Source organism: Anopheles marshallii, chromosome 2, assembly GCF_943734725.1.
Source record: "Anopheles marshallii chromosome 2, idAnoMarsDA_429_01, whole genome shotgun sequence".
NCBI lineage: Eukaryota > Metazoa > Arthropoda > Insecta > Diptera > Culicidae > Anopheles > Anopheles marshallii.
In genome coordinates this window covers 15,560,296-15,583,287 of record NC_071326.1, presented here as the reverse complement: position 1 = coordinate 15,583,287, position 22,992 = coordinate 15,560,296, and the positions used below count along the sequence as shown (strand labels likewise).

General features: G+C 44.2%; 1 protein-coding gene across 1 annotated transcript; it reads left to right on the top strand.

The window, feature by feature from the left end:
* Window positions 1–399: 399 nt before the first annotated feature.
* Window positions 400–21,659, top strand: LOC128718973 (mucin-19). Its single transcript, XM_053812591.1, has 8 exons — window positions 400–552; window positions 16,915–17,062; window positions 17,140–17,316; window positions 17,389–17,597; window positions 17,682–18,948; window positions 19,066–19,178; window positions 20,181–21,119; window positions 21,522–21,659. The coding sequence occupies exons 1-8, from the start codon at window positions 400–402 to the stop codon at window positions 21,657–21,659; spliced, it is 3,144 nt and encodes a 1,047-aa protein (XP_053668566.1).
* Window positions 21,660–22,992: the final 1,333 nt, after the last annotated feature.

Genomic DNA, 22,992 nt, shown 5'->3' with positions numbered 1-22,992 from the left:
CAGCAGAAGCAGAAGTTGCTGGAAGAAGCTTCCTGCAGACAGGGTGGAAAGAAACCGGAATAAGGCAAGACGTGTGACGGGCGAGTAGAGAGAAAACGGAAGAAAACATCGATTGGACAACGTTTAGGCAGCAGCAGCACCTTTTGCCCCGTGCCCAATCCAAACCAATAACGGAAGCCGGACTGGCGGTGAAAAGAATCGCTTTGAATGAACGGGCCCTGGAGGAGTATTGATGCCGTCGCCTTAGTAGACAGCAAAAAGCGCGTCGTCGTCACCATTAGCAACGTCAAAGTGTAGCACACAACAGCGACGCACGGTGCAAAACAGGAAAGGCAGACGTCGCGATTCGCGGAAATTAATCATACCAACGGTGCGGGGGATCGAAACTTCGGCCGCAAGATGTTGCGCTTTCTTAGCCGACGTAAGGGGCGCAGTGCGGCCGCCGATACGGTCGATAGCCAGATCAAGTCCCAGCGCATCCCGACCAACAAGAATTTGATCCCGTGCCGCGTGATACTGCTGGACAACACGGACCTTCCGGTTGATCTTACGGTAAGCGGGATCGTCACGACGGTGGTAGTGTTAGTAACCTTTTTGGTAACAGGAATATATAGGCCCAACATACCAATCCCGAAATGGGGGGATGGACGGGTAGCGTACGATGGCAAACATTTGTCCGGCCATTGTCTACGGAGGGACCGTCAGTATTGGTACCTCCTTCGTTAGGTTCTCTGTTTTTGGTGGGTAAATACGATCGATAAGATAAGAAAGGGGTGCAATTGTTGTTAGCTATTTGTTATGTTTGGCATCGTAACGCTGTGGCTACGTTCGTTACACGGCAATGTCATTACCAGCCCAGAAATAAGGTAGCGGAAGCGAAAAAGTAAAATATTTGTGTTTATTAATTTGATGTTTTTTTTTGAGTGACGTACACTCGGAAGCTCCGATGTTTGAAGAAGGGTGTCTGAGAGTGTCCTACCCGCGCGATTGGTATCGATTACGGCGGAATGTGCGTGAAGATAAACTATTTCCGGGATTGTGACTTTGAACATTTGATCGACTATTGGACACCTGCCCCCAGACCTGATTGAGCATCTGCGAAAGTATCGATAACAGGTGAATGGCGAAGTTAACGGCATACAGAAGGCGCGATGTATTGTTGATAATCAGATATTTGTGCAGGTTTAAGTTTCAGGAATTGTTTCAGGAAATTCTCGATGTATTTTTTAAAGGTGTTCTGGAAGTCTGGAACTCAGCAGAAGTTTATATTACGTACTTACTGATTACATCTCAATGTAAATATATAAACCTTGGGCATTGATTGTACATCTGCATGTATTAGTGATTGCATAAAAGCTACTTTAGACTGGAGTATTTGTAAGTAATCTTGAAGATCATTTCAAAACAGGTATTTAGTGGTTTGCAACTCAGAATTCTGCATAATTTGTCCCAGCTCTACGTGTGATAGAGCAAGACATGCGACAAGAATAAACCCAAGTAATCATATGGAGATGATCCATATTATTTTTTTTCTTTGCCGAGGTATTTGCATGGTACCTCACAGGAATCTGGACTTGCTGCATTTCTTCGAGGTTGTTTGATGGATTCCACGACTTCTATTAGTTTAGGCATCGGATACAAAGGCCATACGTTCTAAAGGATCTTCATTTGATTGTATAGAACGCACTGGAGGGCGTTCCGGTGGGGTATTTGGTAAAATCCCATCCGGCAAGGGCTGTCTATCCGGCTACGTGGTAAAATAAATGTAGTAAGCCAGAAATGGCAGGCATGACCTAGTAGGCCCCATCACCAAGAACAAGAACAAGACAATTTGATTCTGTCTGGCACCTCTCTGGACTCTCTAATCTTGAAGGATAATGCTATTTTTAACTAATACTACGATCACGTGCGATCGTACAAGACATGTGACAAGAAGAACAATCCTTGATCTTTGTTTTGAAACTCACAATATGATCCGCCTACATGCATACTTATCGGTTGTTACGGCTTTGCAATATCACAAGATCTCACCACCACGATACTAACAAAACATATCTGTGAAACATCATCGTCATCAAATGGGTCAAATTTGTCCTCCACAAAATGTATTTGGTTATCTTTTCCCAACCAATTAATTCTTGGTCGTTCGGAAAGCTTACTGAGGTTACTTCAGCGTGAAGTCCAGAACGAAAGCGGAAAATAATACGAGAAAAGTATAAAACATTTAAAAAAGCATTGCGAACAATTTGCAGCAAACAAAAAATAGCCAGCGTGCACTCTAGCATAGCCCAATATGCTTGATGAATTTATAAGAAAATGTAATCAACAGGTTTTACGTTATCACCTACTTCATGTGTCTCAAGTCTCGTTTGGAGTGTTTAGCCTGCAGCTTCAGTATTGCTTCTACTATCTGACCCTATTCGTGAAAGGGGTGCCGACCCCTGTTTTATAGTATTGGTTGTAAATTTTTAAATCTTGGTCTGTCTGTAAAGTTTGTACTGCTGCGTAGATCCATGATTAAGATAAGCTTCTTCGGTTTGAAGTGTATTTTAAGCAATCTTGGAGGTTTTTTGTTAGATTTATTTAATGTTTTGGAACTCATAATAATGATCGTTCAATCTGCATATATTCATGGTTACGATTAACTCATCAAAGCATGAAAACAATGCACATCAATGTATCTCTCGACTTAATGACGTTCTTTGAATGTCGGTCAAGTGTCGTGAGCATGTGTTCCGTTCGAACGGTGTAAATTAGGCCATCATTACGATCATTTTCCATGCAAGGTACCAATATGGGAACCATGCTGTAATGTCTGCCCCTTAACGACTCCGTACATCGGCGTCCGGGTGCCTGATTTAACCTCAAACGAGTAGGTTTTACGAAAATGTAAACCTGGGTGTTGGCAGCCTTGTAACACGCGTTTGCACGCACGGAACAGAAACATGCTTGCTTAACGGAAGTTGCAACGTGTGTGTGTGTGTGGTGTTGATTAACGTTATCCATGTTTTTTCCTCTCTGTTTTGGGTTGGAATTAATAGAAGCCCTCTTCATTTCCCTTCCCGTGCATAATCAGCGTAGGATTTTCATGCGAATCATCCGCTTGATTGCGGTTAGCCAATGGAAGGAAAACCGGTGGGGAATAGAAACGGGTGGTAGCCCATCGATGGATCATTAAGAGCGTCCTTTAAACCGCTTTGTCGCCACGAGGCCATGCTACTGAACTAACAGTAACTAACCCATTAAGGGTGGGCTGGTGATAATATGCAGCGCGTTGTTAACTCGTGCATTAAAGTGCTTGTCCAATGAGGGAGAGATGAGGCGTTGAAGAAGAGAAAAAAATGAACGCAAACAGTAGTAATGCACTCGATGCAGTCGATGCATTTTATTACCATCTGCCAATGTCAAGGTGTGGTGCTACCACTTCGGTGGGTGGTGTGTGCGCCTCGATAAGCTTGCCGTACCGTTGGGGCGAAGGTAAAGTAAGACGACACACTGTGCATGGTGCTGCACGGTAACAAAGCTGCGACAATGGTTGCCCTACAGCTGACCAAATAATTAGCTTTAAACGCCTTTTCTCCCCCAGTAGTATCGGCGTTGCGTTCAATATTGCTTTGTGTTGCAACGGTGTTGCGGGTTTGGTTGGGTCGCTTTGGAGAAGTTGAGATGAGCTAACCACACCGTACCGAAGTGGATCGAACAGTTGCTGTCCCACTTTAGCCGACCGGCGACGCAAGTTTCTACCATTACGCATTCCTCCAGGTAGGAGAATTCTTTCCCGTGGCTTCCCCCATCCGACAAAAAGACACCACACGGATGACGTCGTTTAGTGGCGGGGGTTCGTCGCCATTGACGTTGAAGTCTTTTTCGGTTTTGTTCTGTGGGGTTGGTGGGCAAGCTGCGCCATAGACACCGGTTGGACTCTGGCAAACACACGCATTGCACGCATCGACGTGAAACCCTCTGCGTGCTGAAGAAGAACGGTATATCATTTGATTAGCATGGCAAGGCATTAGAAACACTGGCCGTTATTTGTAGAGGGAAAGCAACAGTCGTGTCTGACTTGTTTGTTTGGCCAGATGCATGGTGTTCGTGTGAAAAGGTGTGTGTTTTGTTTATTTATTTATTTATTTGTCCTGTTTGCAGCTTGCACTTGGTGAAGAATTCTTTTGTGGTTATGGATAAGCCATTTATGTGGGTCACCGACTATCAAGGAATTTTATGAAGACTGTTTTTTCCAGTTTTATTCGGTTCTACAATTGTTGATGATCTTTGTTCAACCTTACCTACTGATGAATTGAATATTCTTCAATATTTTTGATACTTTTGGATTCTCTGGACTTCTGGTAAAGCCATGAGACTTGAATCCACATCGGGCGTGTTATTAAGTCGTGCCTTACTGGCACGTATTATGACACGTTGATTTCTCCGATTGTTCTCGTCCATATAAGCAGAGGAAAACAACCAGCGGCAGAAGAGAAACAAAAGACTCTGTGGGATCAGCTGTAAGCTCACTTCCCGCTTGCTTCTTCTGCGCCGGTTGCTCGTGAGATTCCGTTTCATCTCTCCCCCATAATTATAACCTTTCGAGCAAACGCAATCCATTCATTTCCTATTCCAGCGCCGGCTGGGACATTCATCGCTGCCATCCATGATTACGTGTGACAAACAATCCATCCGGGATCGCTCACCCAAAAAAGAAAGAAAAAAACAATCAAATCACACGATCAACCCCGGCATTGATGCCCCGTTAGAAGCCCTTTTTCCAAGCCAACCACACTCCCATGTCGGTGCGACAATAGCTTAAAAGGCCATGCGCACACCACCGCGTGGTTTGTGGTGGTTGATCGTGTTTGAATTTTCCGACACTGCTTAAAACGCGGCTGCCCGAACTTTCTGTACAGCGGATGACAAAAGTCGACGCGTGTCGTCAGCCTCTCCGGCACACTGTCATTAACGCAACGGAACGCACGCAAAAGGGCCCGCCGTGAGCGGTTTTGGTTTCGGATTAAATTCGTATTTTCTCATCCGTGCGGGATTGGCTACGAAGCCGAAAAATCCCCGGCACCACACTACCCAACCATTGACGGCACAAACAACAATCGAAGCGTCTAACGTTTGTTGGTGCGTTAGGGTTACCATGGTGTGCAAACGCTTCTGGCGCTCCTTTAGTGTAGGGGCCCGGGAATGAGAAAATGGTGGAAAACCCGTCCACAGTTGGAGTGAGTTGGAGGTTTTCGAGTGGGGTCCGGAGTTTTACAAGGAAGTAAGCGATACATCTTCACATGAAGGGATTGTCCCCCCCTACCACCTCCCCCCTGGCCGCACTGGTGCCGCTGGGGCAACGGCACCATCTACCGGAGCCAATCTTTTCCCTTCGGTGAATTCGTTCATCTTCCGGCCGAAAAACCGGCTGGATTTGCTGGGAGGGCATGGGCAGGCAGCGCAGTGTGTACGTCGATGGGTGAGAATAATAACAGTTTAATTGCCAGTGTTGGTTGTTGGTTTATTAAAATCTCAAACCTCATTTTCATCCCTCCTTCGGATTCTACCATCCAGACACGTATAGCGCAATCCTACCCTGCGATCGTCTTGCGCCGGTTGGCCCACCGTACGGGAAAAGGTCTTCTTGTGGAGGTTTTTCTTTCTCTCCTTTTCCCACCCGGTGTGGGTACACTTCCTACCGTAGATCAGTTACCTGCAGCATTTCCCATAAGGGGCACAATCGCTATGGCTGGCTGGTTGGCTGGCGGGTGGTTTGTTTGTTTTGTGCTCCCTTCCTATTAATGTTGTGGAATGTTTCGTTTACCTTCTTTTCCGTTTTGCCTTTTCTTTCGAATGCTTCGTTTTGTGGCCGTTCGTTCGCATTCTTGTCAAGGTGACTTCTAGATTTTTTTTCTCTCCCCCCGCATTTCCATGCCGAGACAGAAGAAATGATCTAGCGCTAAACGGTCGCCACGGTGTGCATTGAATATGGCTTTTTTGATGGTTGCGTTTGCGATAACGGCGAGCCTCTGGTACGATAGCACTGCTCTGCAGCTTGTTGCTGTCGAGATCTTTGGACTTTTGTTTTGTTAGGGAATGTTTGAACAGCTTAATCTCGTGTTCCATTTTTCTTACGTTCACAGGGGGAAGTGTACTCTGCAAGTCTGGCAAGATTGTGTTTTATAAAACCTTAGAAGTATGTATTTTATCATAAAATTAGAAATTTCTTGAGATTCTCCGTTGCAAAGGTACAGACCACTGGAAGGAAATGGAGCTTAACGTATTAAACACGAATATTTCATTTGATTATGTCCAACATGATGAAAATATTCTACGTGCAATGAAAGGAAGTTTATTGGAGGTTAAGGTGAAAACATTATTCAGAAAACAACATTAAGGAGAAAACAACAACTCTAATGGTGCGGTCTCTAAGATGTCCACCGATAAGAATGTTTCTGTCAGAGATCGCTGAATATAGCATACGAAGTTCGAACATACATTGTTTTTTTTATTATATTATTTTAAATAAAATAAAAAAATAAGAAGCATACAATTACAATACAATGCCACCAACATGCCGGAGAATAATAGGCAAGAACACGTGAAATGACTGAGTCCGCTTGAGGCCGATGAAAGCTACGTGATCATATTTTGTATTATACGGTTGTAAATTAAACACTGACAACCCGTTTAAAGTTAAACTAAAATGTATACTAATTGTGGTGCTTAACACAATTAAATACAGGGTTTCTTAGATGACAGAACAACGCAAGTGCCTATCACAATGGCAGCGCACCTTACCACAATACTCACATACGACGGTATCATCCAAGTATGCTCCGACCAGTATAAATGCGTTCTGGGAAGGATTTTGACAACTAAACGATGGTTGTTTTGAACCGAAGCAATATTTACTGCATTAATCAATACATTTATCTTATGCATTTTAAAATAGGTTACTAACAATTATCGTTTGGCTGTGATTCATCCTAGGACACGTTTATACTTCTCGAATTTTACTTCACTTCTACCGTCGTACTGGCGTTATGGTAAGCTGCGCTGCCATTGTGATATAATGTGCTTACATTGAGTTATGCCTGTTAGAATTATGGCATCTTGTTAAGGTCGTTGAAATGTCATGTGCTGCGCTTGTTGTGATAGACGCTTGCGTTGTTCTGTCATCTAAAAACCCTGTAAAGCAGTGCAGTGCTTTTGGTCGTATGATCAAATATCATTTACTACCTTTTCTTTCGATTTCTAAATGCAAATTCAGGTGTACAGTTACTACGTGTTCGCATGTATTCCGTTTATATCCTACGATTTACTTCTTCTATCCTAGTTTAGGTTGAAGGATCCTTTTCTCCGCTCTGTTAGTTCGCAACACTAATGATTCCATAGTATCATACGGGTCAGTAGCTATTGCTGTAATTTCCATGTTATGTCCATCAAAATGACAATGTTTCTCTGGAATTAGGGAAATTAGTAACAATTTGAAGAGTTTAATAAATCAATTTTAAAGTAATTTCTTTAGTTACCGATTTCTAGTGATCAGCGGTGTAAAGTAACCAATTTTCCTTTCGACCCAGTCCACTGCCCTAACGGGTCTTAATGATTCTTTGGGTTCGGTTTGTTTTAACCATGGTAAATCTTCAATTTCATTTGTTTGTTCGATGTAGTTTTATTCAGTTACACCAACAAAAAAAACCCCCCGGGTTTACTAATTTGACGGTTTGGTACCGTAACGCGATCCATATCTAACCAAACCATCGGGTTTGTTGTTGTGCCGGCACTCGCCATTCATACCACTGCCAGCAGAGAATGACCAGCCCGGCTGATTTGACAACGGATAAGTTCGCATGGTTTTTGACACGCTGTGAAAATATGGCTCGCATACAATGCACATTCCAAGGTTCCTTGGTGTGGTTCGCGGAATGCGAGTAAACCGGTGGCGTGGAAGAACTTAATTAAAATCGATTTCACAAAAATTAACGCTCCCAAGCACACAAGCAACAGCAGCAGAGCCCCCCTTAGACGCAAGCGACAACTTGTCGTGGGGTGGTGTCCGTTTGGCAACGGAGAGAGGTTGCGTTTTGTTCGCCGGTTTTGGCCGGTCGAAATGCAGCTGATAACAATGGTATCTGTTGCGAAAAGTGCCAAAAAGCAATTTCATTAACTTTTTTGTTTTGGAAGATGTTTCCACTGCCTTGCCAACTCCCAGCCAAACGGAGAAGAGATGTGTAACACAGTGTATTTTCCATTCGTCTTGCGATTGTTTCTGTTTTTTTTTGAGTAAAACAACCCGCAGCACAAGTACAGTAGTAGTGTGGTGAAAACAAAACAGCGGCTACCGCTATTACCATCCACGTGCAGCTGACCGGAAGAGAGTCACGTAGATTGTAGATCTCTCGGAAGTTTGGGGGTTTTGCACTGGTGCATCACTGGGTGGCGAACGGTCATGGCTTTGCGGTGCGATCGACCTAATGTCTAACCTTTCGCTTGCTTGCTACGAATATGCCAAAGGAGGAGGGAGGAGTAGGGGGGCCTGGGGGATTTTTTTGGAAGCGGAAAATTTCAAATCTGCTCCCCGAACGAAAGCAGTAATTATTTCCATAAGTAGAAAGTCATCTTACACCGTACCACAGGTATACGGTGCGAAGCGGAAGCGTGCGTGGGTTCGTATCGTCGCTTATGCTAACTACAGCGATGGATCACGTTTTGTTTTTTGGCTGTAAGGTTGTTTGAATTTGGAAAATGGATTTTCCCGTCCGGTAAGAGATGGTTGTATGAGGGATGTGTGTATGTGCCCGACCACGGGCGGGCTTTCTTTCAACTCCAGGCAGTGCAGAAAATGAGTTCGCCGAGAAATGAGTGGTTATGAATACGGAACGTATTGCAACGATTGCATTAATTACGAAGGATATTTTATGGTCAAATGTTGGCGTCCAAATCTTTCGAAATAGAGCACAGGGAATTGTGCGAGAAGAAAGAAATTTGCTGCAGGGATCATCTATTCATCCAAGAGAAATAATCATAGTTGGCGTCTATTATAGCTTAATTCTAGTTTTCCGTACGCGTTTTGAAGTTTGGCTTGTCCTTTTCTTGCCATACAAACTGGTAAACCAATTTAGACTCGGAATGTATGCTTTGATTGTTCTCCTCCTGATGAAATTGATTATTTTCCCAATGGATATTTCAATCATTTGACTGGAGAAAAAATCTGTTGGAGGAATGTCAAAACAAATCTTTTTTTGTACTAGGTTAGTTCTGGAAGTAATTTATTATGATATTAGTGTGAAAATAGTTTTATTTTTCATGATGTTTATCAAAGCAGATCAAAAGTTTCTATCAGAACCAAACAAATCCTTTGGCATAAACTAAAAGAGGAACCGCGTATCTCGGGCACTGTCTGTACCTGCTTCGAACGACGAAAGTCCATTCGACGCCCAACTGTCAAATCAGCATGCTTTCTCGTTTTTCTTAGTAAGGTAGAGTGAGAAGGATGTGCTGATTGGGTGTCGCATGGATTTTCGTCGTTCGAAGTAGGTAGCAAGCTATCTAACTTGTATGGTATGATAGATCCCCCGAATCAAGAACCTTAGGTGAACGAACTTCCATATATACAATTGATTTTTTTCGAAATTCGTAAAAAGGATTTTGTAATTCTGCCATAAATCCATAAGTTACGGTTAATCAACACCGCGTAACTGTGCATGAATTATTGCGTATCTATAAATTTTTACGTCAACGCGCGGTCCCCATACATTAAATGCATCCGGTCTGAAAACATAACCTCTTAGCACTTGTTTACGAACAGCAAACAGAAACAAACCACGGCGAGGGCCACGGTGGTCCATCCATCCATTTACACACGGTGCGCATTCGGGCGGATAATTCGTGTGCACGGGTTTATGGTGTATACGGCGGTTGCAAAACATTCCTTCACTGCCTGTATTCCCACCCATTATTGCCGCTAGCCGGCGATTGTTCCAATACCCGGGGACGTGCACGTGGAAATTAAATGTGAGATTTGTTACCTTTTTTTTAAAAAAAAATTTAGGCAATAGCTCACCGAAGATGACGGCGCCTCGTTCATGTTTCGAGATTGGCCTGTTGCCATCTCTATCGTCGTGTAAAGCACTAGATACGGAAGGTCACTCTCGGCCAGAGGCTCCCTCCAGCATGACGATACCGGTGCAGCATCATCGCGGCATCGTGGAATAATTTGGGGGAAAATGTAAAATAATTTGTTGCGCACGGTGGTGCACAAGCCCGGGGTCCGTATGCGTGCGTTACTGTGCGGAAAGAAAGCGGTAACACCCAATCCAAAAACTGATGACCCCGGCGTGGTGATGGTGTGCAAAATGCTTCTCCTTCAATGGTGGAATGTGTTGCAGTAAAAACTTCATCCGACATTCGAGATGGGTATTTGATGATTCGGGCCGATGCGGGCTTTACTTGCAATATCGGGAGCGGTATGAGATCTGGTTCGGTTGGCTACATGTTTATTATCATTTTTACCTTCTGCTGCTGTCTCCGCTTCTCTCTCGCCCCGTCCAAAAGTAGAAAGTGACTGCTTTGGGGTCCGCGATCTTCTGACCGGCTTGCCCGGGGCGCCATCCTATTTGCAGCTAATGACCGGTGGTGATGATTATTTTATTGCAACCCGTAACACTTTTCACCGTTGGGGTGGCGGCGCACACGATTGGAAGAAACCAAACGAGGTACCACGTGTGAGGATGAAAAGCTTGTTCAAGATGGACGAAAAATAAGAAATTAAATTGATGCAAAATTTCGATGCGGCACGAAATGCAGTGTAACGCGTAACAGCGTTATTTGAATGATTGTTTTTGATGCAGTCATCACTATCGAGAGGGGGGGGGGGGGGGGGGGGGGGGGGGAGCCGTTTTTAGCACTAAGGAATAAAATGAATCATTTGTTCGAAATAACCCTTGTGCTCGTGTTGCTGCTGGAGTGATGATTCCACACTGATTAGCATATATGCGCATTGAAAACAACTTCAATTTATGGCACAGACGATGATTCACCTGCGGGTAAAGCACCCTACAGTCATCACCGGTAAGCAGTTGATCATGCATCCGAATCTTGTGGCATTTGGAGAACGGGTTCTTCTAAGCATTTTTCAATTAACCGTCTGTTACCTTCAGGTGTTGAGATATTCAATTGAGATTCCCTACTCAGTACGGGTACGGTTCGTAACGGCTTCAACACCGGACCAATCGGAGTCGTCGTCTTTTGCTTCCAAATGTCATCCGGGGGACTGTGTCAGCTGGCTGGAAAACGAGTTTCGAAAGTGGTTTATCCAGATGAAAATGTAACTGGGTCTGGGGTTCTTTCACCTCTCGGCTCGGTACACTTTGGCGCTAGTAACACGGACAACATATTTTTTGGAAATGTAAAATATTGTGTCAAGCCAATTGCATGGCTGTGGGGCCAATCAGCAAAAGATTGTGCGCTGCCCACCATTGCAAGTTGATCCCCAAGTTTGACCATTTAAACGTTCCCAATAAAGCGATTAATGGATGTAATTGTAATTGTTTGCCAGGTCGCTAACTCGTCTGCAATCTGGCTGTCAGTGGCTGGTAGTAAAAGCGTTAGTTCATCAATAAGTGAAGAGTGAACGCGCCTCCACGTCGCATCGAACGATCGTGACGTTTGGCTTCGCTCGGACAAAGTTCGATCGCAAAAAAAAAACGCATGTTTTGTTGCGCGTGCTCTATTTGGTTCGGTCAGCCGTATCTCGCGCCGGGGTCCGTCTTGTAGGCGACGGAGCCGTCGTGCTGGGAAACCTTTCTGTGCACAACCCGATCCAAGTGGAGTGGCGCGGTCGTTGTGTTGTTTGGCGACGCGCACTGCATTAATCGTGCGACGGCAACCGCGCCAACGGTAACAACAAAGATCTGTTGGGGCCCGCGGTTTGGGAGTCTGCGTCTGTAAAGCAGGGCAAAAGCGCTGCTGCACAAATCACATAACCCCTTTACCGGTGCGATGGCGTGTGTGCAGCAGCAACGGGCCCATTACTTGTTGGCGTGTACGTCCGTAGACACCAGTACGCGGGCGAAGCATTACCATGAACACAAACCAACACAGTTTTCGCTGGCTTCGTCTGTTGTGCCGGTGTGGAGGATGGTGTGGCGTTCCAGCATGTTCTCGATGTTGCTGTGTGCCTGGGGTGACTATCCCAGGTGAGTCGAAGACACCTTATGGGACCACGGTATGAACTGTGTCACACGAGTTGATAAGTTAAGTTGAGAGGGAGTAGGTTAGTTTATTTAGACACTCACACAAAAACGCACACTAAAGCGACGACTTATAGCACATTTATAGCAACCTGTAAAGCTAATGCTTGAGATACACTATTATAGAGGACCGTGGAGGCTCACGTATCTTGAATTTAGGAATCTGGAAGCAATATAATTTATACAGGATAGGTATTAAGTGGGCGTCACTTATAAACTCATAATCCATTAAATATTTCGGATGAAAGTTTGAATACATTATTCGAACAATTTTAAAAAGTTTTTGGAAAGAATTAGACCTAGACCGAATCAGGCCGAGGCCTTATCTGGACATAAAATTACACAATAAAATATTTATTTTTTCTTTATTTACTCCATAATGACGGCATTTGCCGTATTATCAACATGGTGTTAAATATTTTACAAGGCATTTCCTCCTTGCGAATTGCCTTATCCCGGGCATACTCGGTTACATAATAAAATATGTGTATTATAAAATTTGGTTTGGAGTTATTAATCTGTTCATTTGGCTGTAAAATTTTAATATTTTCATATCTGCGTATATCGGATGTCACACATATTGGGGACTGTTTGAATGTTCATTTTATTTTTTTTAATTTGAACCATATGTTCCGTACCGCAAAAAAAATCATACTCGTCAAAATTGGGTCAATAAACTTCACCATGTAATTGGGTCGTTTATTACATTTTATTACCCAAACTTTACCGTTGCACACGGACGCATTGTTTATGATCAAACTTTGACGAAAAGATCATAGATTCCTTCGTCTGTGTGCCATTTGATGTAATATACTTCCCTTTCCTTTCACAGTTCAAGAATTGCAGACGAAAAGGTAATTATCGTTCAGGGTTTCCATTGCTTTAATCGGCCGGTTCTTTCGGCGAGACGACCGGGTATCGCGGCGTTAGTTACATAAACAAACCACACAAACATTATCATTGTTGTTGACAGTAAATAGTGTGGGCACTGCAGCAGTGCTCTTGCTCTGCGCCCTGATTGTCGAGCGGTGCGCTATTTGTGTTTATACTGCTGCGTTTTTGCTTTGATTTTTATCTCCGCTTCGTTACACACACTTCGGTGCGCTGTGACTTACGGCGGTGCCATAAAATAAAACTTAATTTTTGATTGCCGAACGCCGATAATAGAGGCGGTCGGTTGGTGAGTCGCACGCGGAACGGTGGAACTCGTTTGTAATTAGCACCAGTTTGCGTTGGGCCCGAGTTGGCCGTGTACATTTGGCATGATTGTTCAATTCAACCCGTCCGAGTGTTCAAATTTAGTTTGACACTGGTGATTGTTTCACGATTGTTTATTTTATTTACAGTTCTTCAATAAAAAACTTACAATTACGTAACTATCACCAGCTGGAAGATACGACTGCGACGATTCGAAATATTGCTAAATAAAAGGTGTACAAAAATCCACGTCAATTCACCGCACGTAGAAAGCGTTTAGTTTGTAATACACAGCCAACTATGTTTTTTCAACTAGGCACGGTTAGAACTTTTGTTGCTTGTCGTTTAATCGTCTGAAGCGATTAATAAGCAACAAACGAGCAAGTTATTTAACCGATGCTTTGTGGTCCGGATTTTATTATTATTTATTGCTCACTGGAGGAACATCGCACGGCCACCGGTTGCATTTGCTGCATTGCTCCGTGCCCGGCTGGCTGTTGGCCCCGAAAACCGATTACCTCAGCGGTTAGTTTTTTGCTCAGCTTTTGTAATGCCGGGTGCACACAGGCGACTTTATTGTTCGCCAGCCCGCTGGTTAAGGGCTATAAATACATACCGCGTGACGTCAGCGTTCGGGTCGCCGTTCGTTGGGGTTAGTGTCAGACTTGGATTTCCGATACGGTGTCACGCGGTTTTACGACCATCATATCCCCTTCCCTTGTTTTGCTATTATTGCGGTAGCTGTTGCCGATATGATGAACCTGCATCGGTTTGCTGATGGACGTGTGCGCTGTCTGCGCTGAGCAATGGCTGGAATGTGCTGGGCCGCCACGCATGCGGGGGTAAGAGCGGCGAAATGTTTTACGCCCCCTTTTGTCGCTGGCGTGGCGTTGGGTTTTGCGTTTATTGATAACTGTGCCACGCGCAATGACTCATGAACGACGCGATCACTGCAGCGATGCAGAACAATGGAGGGGTCGATCGTGTACGGTTGACAGATGAGAAATGCATTGTTTTTTTTTTTTTTTGTTTTGGGGTACGACCTAAAAGGTGCGGAACGAAAGGTAGCTCCGTGGACTGCGACATTGACATTGACCATTGGCGAAAAATTGGGAAACGATACGCAAACCATCCCGTGACCGTGTGACATCAACGCGCTACATTTATATTGATACTTTCAAGGGTCTAGGATGTGACTAATAGTGTGGAATAATGCAATATTTGTTTGGGATTGTACCAACTTCAACGATAAAGGGTCTCCAGTTGGACTGTATATACACAAAGATCAAAGCCAATAAAAAGCTAAGCCTACATCGTGAACTTCATATTTGGCTACAGTTGTGTCTAAAGAATCGCAATTACAGTGCACTATATGGACAATAATTGTGCTAATAAAACGCAGAATTGTCCGTCAAGCCGATCCTCAAGAAAGTAATCTTGAGATACTTTTGTTTCCCTTGGATGTTAACGGCGTTTGCTAGGTAGTACCAAATAGATTTTTTAAGTGCTTGCAGACGTCCTCAGGTTAAAGTGATCAGTGAATAGTCACGGAAACTGTCAAGTTTCTCTTTTTAAAGGCTTGTTCTGTGGAACTAATGATGCCCCAAGTATACTAGAACGTAAAAACATAGATAATTAAAACATCGACAGTTTTTATACCCTATCTCCTCTATGTCCATTGTGTTTATGATTCCATATATTAAATCTCCAAGATATTTGGAAACTTATTCAAGCACATCGTCTTTCACAAAATAGTAGTTGACCGCTCTTGGTGGATAAATGGCTATTTGTACATTGTAACTTAAGTGGTGTAAAGCCGAACTACTGCAACTACTTTTTCAAAAAGTACCAAGAATTACCTGCCTTACAAGAATCAAGAGTGACTACAGACAAAGAGCGACAACAAACCTTGTCCGGAATCGTCCGGAAAACTGGAACAAACGAAAGCGTTTTGTTGGGAACCCGTTTCCCGGCACCTTTTACCCCCGGCAAACGTACGGCTCACTTTCGATGACCGGAAAAAGAAGCCCTTGTATAGCTTTTTACCCCTGGTTTCACCCCTGCATTGGTGTTGTTGTAGAAAATGGAAGCAACAACGTAAGGCACCAATCAGCTCCAAAGAGCGTAATGCTGCGCCATCGATTAACGTTCCCTTTTGGGGGATGAGGGATGCGCAAAAGGGAATCGGTGTGGTCGGTTTTCCCTGCCGTTCGCCGTTCGTGCTTACAGGAAGAGTGCGATTATCTAGCAGCAAATGCAGCATTTTGTTAAGTTGTGTTGTGTGCGATCCATTAGGGTTTGGGCTGGGATCCGCCCGGTACTTAATAGCCGACCAATTCGAAGCGTATGTGCTTGTTGGAAAATTGGGCAACTTCTCTTTAGAAACTATCGCTTTCGCACGGCAGTAGCCCCAGTGTTTGACCTTCATTGTTGCACCATTTACCTACCTACCTGGCTTTGGTCGGTCGGTGAGAAGCGTAAAAGGGAACGCTATGCGAAGGGAACCAGATCGCCACGGGACGGAAGATGCATTTCTCAGACATCATCGTACGTGATCATCAGTCAATGGCGATACAGCGGCAGTCTTATGAAGATATGCAATTAGCCACAGTGTAACACATATTTGCGATGCATGCAGACGGTATTTCATGATCGTTTCTTTGGGTAATAACGTGCAAATAGATGGAATAAAGATAAATTCCTGGGATTAATAGTAGAAGAAAAATAAAATAGTTCCCAAAGCTCGTCAGTTCCTAAATATGTTAGCGTTACTGCGTCAGGGATCTGATGTTATTTCTGAAGGTATCGGTATGCGAATACTCGAATCGAATGCTCTAAGCGGATATGTCACTTGATATGATATGAAGAAACCCTACTGCGTGGTGGTGACGTTTACGGGCATCTTTTACTTTGTTAGCATTACGCCCCCCCCTTCCAGTACATACCTTTCACACACACGTGTACCATGTTGGAAACGAGGACAAACTACATCGTAAGCTGAGCATTTCTTTTTCTTTTTTTCCCATACAAATTTGCAAGGGCTTTGATTTTTACGACTGGTACATGCTGGTCTTGGGTTGCATAATGTAACTGTTTGTACACCAGTACGTGCTTTTGTGTGCCGATCGATACATTTTCCATACCCGCTGTCGATAATTTCGTGTCGGAAGAAAGTTTCTGCGACCGTTTGGTGTGATCCACATCCACAGGAGTAATTAAAATAATACGACCTGGCAGGTGAAAAGAAATCAGGATTTTCAACCGATGGAAGGCAGCAGCAGCGCGGCGAACTGAGGTGTAATTTTGTATGATTTGGTACGGACAAACGGACAAGCGTTTCTGTTGGGGGGGAAAGTTTAATTGCACTTGCAACTTTTCTCGCCCGCCGAAATCAACGGCCGCCTAATGGAGCAAATGTGTTTCCGTGCACTCTTTAACTAATTTTTTTTTGTTGTTGCTTTAATTGTACTTGCAGAAAAAGGCGATGGCCAGCGATCTGTACGAGCAGGTTTTCTATTCTCTCGATCTGATCGAGAAAGATTACTTCGGATTACAGTTTACCGATGCGAACAACGTGAAGCACTGGTTGGATCCGACCAAGGCGATAAAGAAGCAGGTGAAAAGTGAGTAAACTCTTCGGTGTATCTGTTTGGGACGAATATTACTAATTTACATTTGCTTTTCTGGTTTCATGTTTCAGTTGGTCCCCCATACACATTACGCTTGAAGGTTAAATTCTACTCATCGGAACCGAACACATTGCGCGAAGAGCTTACGCGCTATCAGTTTTTCCTGCAACTGAAGCAGGATTTGCTTGACGGCAGATTAGAATGTCCCGATCCGCAGGCATCCGAGCTGGCCGCCTTGGCTTTACAATGTACGTATTGATTGTATGCTTTTGGATTCTCGTTTATGCGTGTGACGTTAACACAATCGGTATCGTTTACAGCGGAACTGGGCGATTTCGAGGAGACCGTACATTCGGCGGCCACCGTGTCCGAGTTTCGGTTTGTGCCGAATCAAACCGAGGAGCTAGAGATCATGATACTGGAGGAGTACAAGAAATGCCGCGGTCTAACGCCCGCCCAGGCGGAAACGAGTTTCCTTAACAAAGTCAAATGGTTGGATATGTACGGTGTCGATATGCATACCGTTTTGGTAAGCAACTCCCATACGGGCAAACGTGATAAAAAGAAGGGTGTTAATTCTTTGTTTTTTTTTTTGTATGGTCACACACAACAGGGTAAAGACGGTTGCGAGTATCATCTCGGTTTAACGCCGACCGGAATCCTCGTGTTCGAGGGCATTCAGAAGATCGGTCTATTCTTTTGGCCAAAAATTGGAAAGCTAGACTTCAAGAAGAAAAAGCTCACGCTGGTGGTTGTGGAAGATGACGATCATGGACGAGAGCAGGAGCACACGTTCGTGTTTCGGCTGCACAACGAGAAAGCCTGCAAGCATCTGTGGAAGTGTGCGGTCGAGCATCATGCGTTCTTCCGGTTACGGGCACCGGTAAAGGGTCCGTCCGCGCGGCAGAACTTTTTTCGAATGGGATCACGGTTCCGGTACTCGGGCAAGACGGAGTTTCAGACCACGCAGCAAAACCGTGCCCGGCGGACGGTGCAGTTTGAGAGGCGGCCCTCGCAACGCTTCGCCCGCCGTCAGTCGCACGTGCTCCGTGAGCGCCAAAAGCAGCAAGCACCGCCATCATCGTCCACCGCAGATCTGCTGCACCAGCAGCAACAGCCTGCCGCACATTCGGTCAACATCGCCACCACCGCCAGCTGTTCTTCGGCCGATGAGGGCCAGCATTCCACCTCCGGCACATCGACCCCATCCGCGAACACGGTGATACACAACCATATGCCTGGGTCGGGTAGCAGTACCTCGGACATTGCACTCGGCGGTGGTGGCTTGCTAGCGGCGACCAACGCAGGAGGTGCAGGCCTGTTGTCGGTTGGGCTGATGAATGGCAATCTGCCCTCGCTGAGTTCGAACAAGTCTATCTCGTCGAGTGAAGATGTGGCTTATGGTAGCAAGCTCGGTTCCTTTGGTAAGGCGGGTCTTTCGCACATGTCCGCCAGCAGCAGATATGATGAATCGGGAAAACTGCCCACGGTCGAGCATGAAATGAGCACGTTTGGCCGGTTTGCCGGTGCTAACCATCACGGTGGTTCGTTCGGCAAGGCATCGATAAGCTCCGGGTTTAGCATTCACACTACGGCATCCTCCGATCGGGATAGTCAAATAGATACACTGCTGAAAACGATCGCCAAGGATCCATCGCCCTCGTTGCATGGAGTGGAGCTAAACGATGCTAGTAGCTTTAAGATCACAATCAACAAGACTTCCGAACTAGAGACTAACAACGATACGCTAAAGAAGCTGGCCACGTCACCGCACGCGGAAAAGCCGAACAATCAGATCAAACTGTCGAACAGTGCGGCGGCTGCTGCCGGTGGTGGCGTACCATTGCCGCCCGGTCAAATCAAGTGCAATATTTTGAAAGGTACGTTTGCGAGCAATGAAAATCCTTTTTCGTTCGGGAATAGGAGAGCGTTTGCTTGTTTGCCTCCCTCAAGTAAGCACACATGCACTACTAACAGCACTCGCTTACCCATTGCAGCACGCGTTGAGGAAGAATTGCATCCGAAGCTTACTAATCATCAACTATACGTGCCGAGCCAGCCACTACACGACGGTCCGGAGTCTCTGAATGCGGCAACATTCGTATCGGTGGTATGTATAGCTTTATGCGAACCGCGCCGAATACAGTCACAAACTTGCACCACATGTACACAACACACACACACATCTTTCGAAGCACGAACGCAATATAAAACAGGATCATTAATGCAATGTTTGCACCACAAATAATCATACCAACTCGAACCGAAAATGTATCATTACACCGACATATCCACGCATCACATACAGTTCTTGCCAGTCGAAATATCATCGGAGCACTTAAGTTTAAGCATAACGTTAATGTGTCCGTTCTCATGCATTTTGTGCAATGTCGTTTTATTGTGATCTACATTTTGTCTTGCTAGAGCGTTTGCTTATCCTGTACTTGTGTTGCCAATATGGTCGTATCGTGCTAACGTATGCTTGCAGCCTGAACGGATATGAGAAGGAACAATGTTTTATATCACGCACATGTGTGTTAATATTTCGTTCTTGAAATCAATCAATTTGTCTTGAATAATTTAAATAATAGACTTTCTACAAAGTTTATTTGATAAATATTATTAAAAAAAAAACAAAATTTTGTTCCAATTTCGGATCTCGTGTCAGGCTTGTAATTACAGTTTCGTACGATGCTACTTTCTGCTATATTATTATTATTTGAATTATAGAGACTTTGGCCTCCCGGCTGCATTCGTCTCTACACTTTCTGCTATATGTATGATATGTGTGCTCGTGTTTTTTTTTCATTATTTTAAAATAATTTGTCATGTCCTTTTATTTTTTCCGTTTTTCTTTTCTTCTTTCCATTACAAAATTCCCGTAATGCATAAAACCTTCCTAACCCCATACCGTTCCGTTATGGCTCTATTGTAAAATGTGTTATTGTTTTGCGGTTTTATGTATTGCGTGCGTGTGTGCGTGTCCCTTGTTTTAAACCATTCAACTGTTCCGTCCGGTTATGTTTGTAAAAATAATGAATGATAAATTTCTGGTAAACATTGTACCAAAATATCTGCACCTAAAAACCTGGTGGCACTTGCGATAATACAGGGTGGCGACAAGCTAACATTAAATCTAACCGGTACGACGACTATACCTACGAGTGGTAGTAGCCATACTACGATTACGACCATGATTGCCTCACCGAGCGCATCCACTCGTACGGCCACAACGCCAACTGGAGGTCCGGCCAGCAGTAGCTGCTTCCTGCCGGGACCACCGATAACGACCGTTTCCACCACTTCCGGCGGTGGAGCAGGCCAGATGAGCACGGTCGAATCACCTACGCTACCGTTTACCAACGGTATTGCGGCTCTACCCGCACCATCTCTCACAACTGATACCGTTACAGTCACGCACTTCTCCGAACAGAAGGGTGGCGTTGTGGAGAAAATCAGTGTACCTACCAATTCGCCTACATCGTCCCCTTTGAGTGGTTCATTGGTTACAGTCGATACGAACGGCGGCACCGTTGCAGCAACAGCAGCAGCACCTGAATCGGATCTCGACAAAACGTTGCTCACTCCGCTGCGCAACAATGCGAACAATCCGTTCTTGAATATGTCTAATCCTTCGTCACCGGTGCACACTAAATCGACCAACCCGTTCCATAACCTTTCCGGCGCATCCTCTTCCCCTCCACCTGCTGCTGGGCAGGTAGAGGACGAGCAGAATCCGCTGGCCGATACGACGTCGGATACCGGAGGAGAAAAGATAACATCCGCCCTTGTAAGCGAGTTTAAGAATAGTAATCCTTTCAAGATGGAATCGGAATCCGAACTGCTAGTTGGCGAAACAAAAAATGTAACGATACATCATACGCCTTATGGAACATCGACGAGCAATGGCGAAATACGCCAAGGACCGGTCGTTTCAGCTGCATCAACAACAAAATCGACTTTAGAGCGAGATGTGATTGATAGCAATGGTGTGGCAACAACCACGTCCACTGTCTTGTCCAGTGCAACTGCAAGTACCGCAACTTTAAAGGTTTGTGTTGAATTTTTGTGCTACGGGGTTGTACTATTGTAGAGAGGTTATTATTTACTAATCACTGCGAAGAGTGCCGAACAGTATGAGTAGCAAGCAAATGGGTAAGTAATTTATTACTAACACTGGTGATTGATCGTGTAAATATTGTGATGTGTAAACATACACACATACACATCGATATGTGTAATTGTTTGTAGCGCTAAAGCACGGCCTGAACTAGTGTTTAGAATGGATATGGGAATAGAGTTGTAGATCAATCACTGCCAACATGTTCATTAATGCAACATTATGAAACACCTTCATTAGTAGGAATAGAAAAACCATCAAAGTAAGTCATCAATACTATCAGCAAGTAGTAACTAAAATCCACTTCGTTTTATTCCCATTTCTATGGTACAGGATCGAATGAAGGAAAACAACAAACCATCGCCAGTGGACATATCGCCATGGTTAGTATCGTCCGATGTGGTCACTGGTCCGACCAAACCCAAGGAGGCAACGATTATTCGCAAATCGGTCATTACAACGCAGTTGTAACGAATCATCTCTAGGAACCGTGATGGGTGATGCAGTTAGCAGTTGGTACGATATTAATTTTAGGGAGTGCTTATTTTATATGTGCATAGAAAAGGCAAACACCACATTCCTGTCATTGTGTATGTTTTAATAGATTACATATTTGTACTGGTTTTTCGCTAGTTCGTCAGATGAGAGCAAACATTGTACTTAATATGAGGCGCGATAAGTGAGTGACTGATGAGTTGCGAATGAATAAAGAAAAGGGCTTTTTATGACGTCTCTGAGAATCAAAATAAGGCAAGGGTGCTTGTTTGGGAACATGCAAAAAGCTTTTGCGACGCTATTCGTATATTGTGTTCTTTGAATGGAAGTCCGAGGAAATAAAGGGGGCAACTGCATACTAGTATTACATGTGATCTCAGTACATTCCACTGCGGTGAATACAGTCCGGTCCGTTTCAACCCTGACTGAATTGCACTCGTTCCTCACCGCAAAAATACCTGCTACTGAACAGTATGAAACTATACAACGAATTTTAAACTTTTGAGCGTAATTGTGGGTGCCTGTCGGTGACATTATACTGTGCGACATCCAATGCATTTGTTAAGAAAAAACCTGTTTAATTTTAAATCTACAAGCTTAGCGCTATGGAATGAATACGAAATCTGCTGCGTTTTCGGGTGTCGCTTTTTTGTTTATTTGGTATCTGTCTTACGACTAACCAATGTGGGTGTTGATGAGTAGAAGTTTTAGTATTTTTGTTGTACGATGTATACTGCTAACCGTGAATGTGTTTCAACAAGTGACCTTATACAATAAGCAATGATGTGGAGCAAGAATGAATGGAAAGAGCGAGGGGAGCGATTCGATTGGAGCACATTGTGCATGCATTTGAAATGTTTCAGTATATAGTTTACTTCGGCTCTTTTCGTATATAAGTAGTAGTTGCAATTGAGAGTGCGTGAGGATGACGATGGTTAGACGGTTAAACAAAACAAACGCGGTTTGCAAAAGATAATTAATCAAAACTACATAGTAACTATGTGTGTGCCTCTGTTGTGTAAACTGATTATAGTGGAAAATGCTGACAAGTAGATGCATTATTTTAATACCTGGAGGAACTGTTCGATGAAGAGAATTTATTCGAGTTGTTGAATAAAAAAAACTGTATAAGTTATGTATCGCGGTGTTCCTTGGTAGCCACAATTTGAAATTCGACACAGACTGGAGATATCCGAACGGGAGCAAAGCATTAGTAGTACTCTAAGGTATGCAAGTTTAAACATAATTCCATAACGTTTTTCCATATATCTGTCAAAATTTTAACAATATCTGTAATTTTTAGTGTTAT

Bases quoted from the DNA above. Each gene is read 5' to 3' on its own strand.
- LOC128718973 (XM_053812591.1), top strand. From the start codon at position 400: ATGTTGCGCTTTCTTAGCCGACGTAAGGGGCGCAGTGCGGCCGCCGAT. The intron at 17,317-17,388 runs GTACGTATTGAT...TATCGTTTACAG, and splicing joins GGCCGCCTTGGCTTTACAAT to CGGAACTGGGCGATTTCGAG. The intron at 17,598-17,681 runs GTAAGCAACTCC...CACACACAACAG, and splicing joins TCGATATGCATACCGTTTTG to GGTAAAGACGGTTGCGAGTA.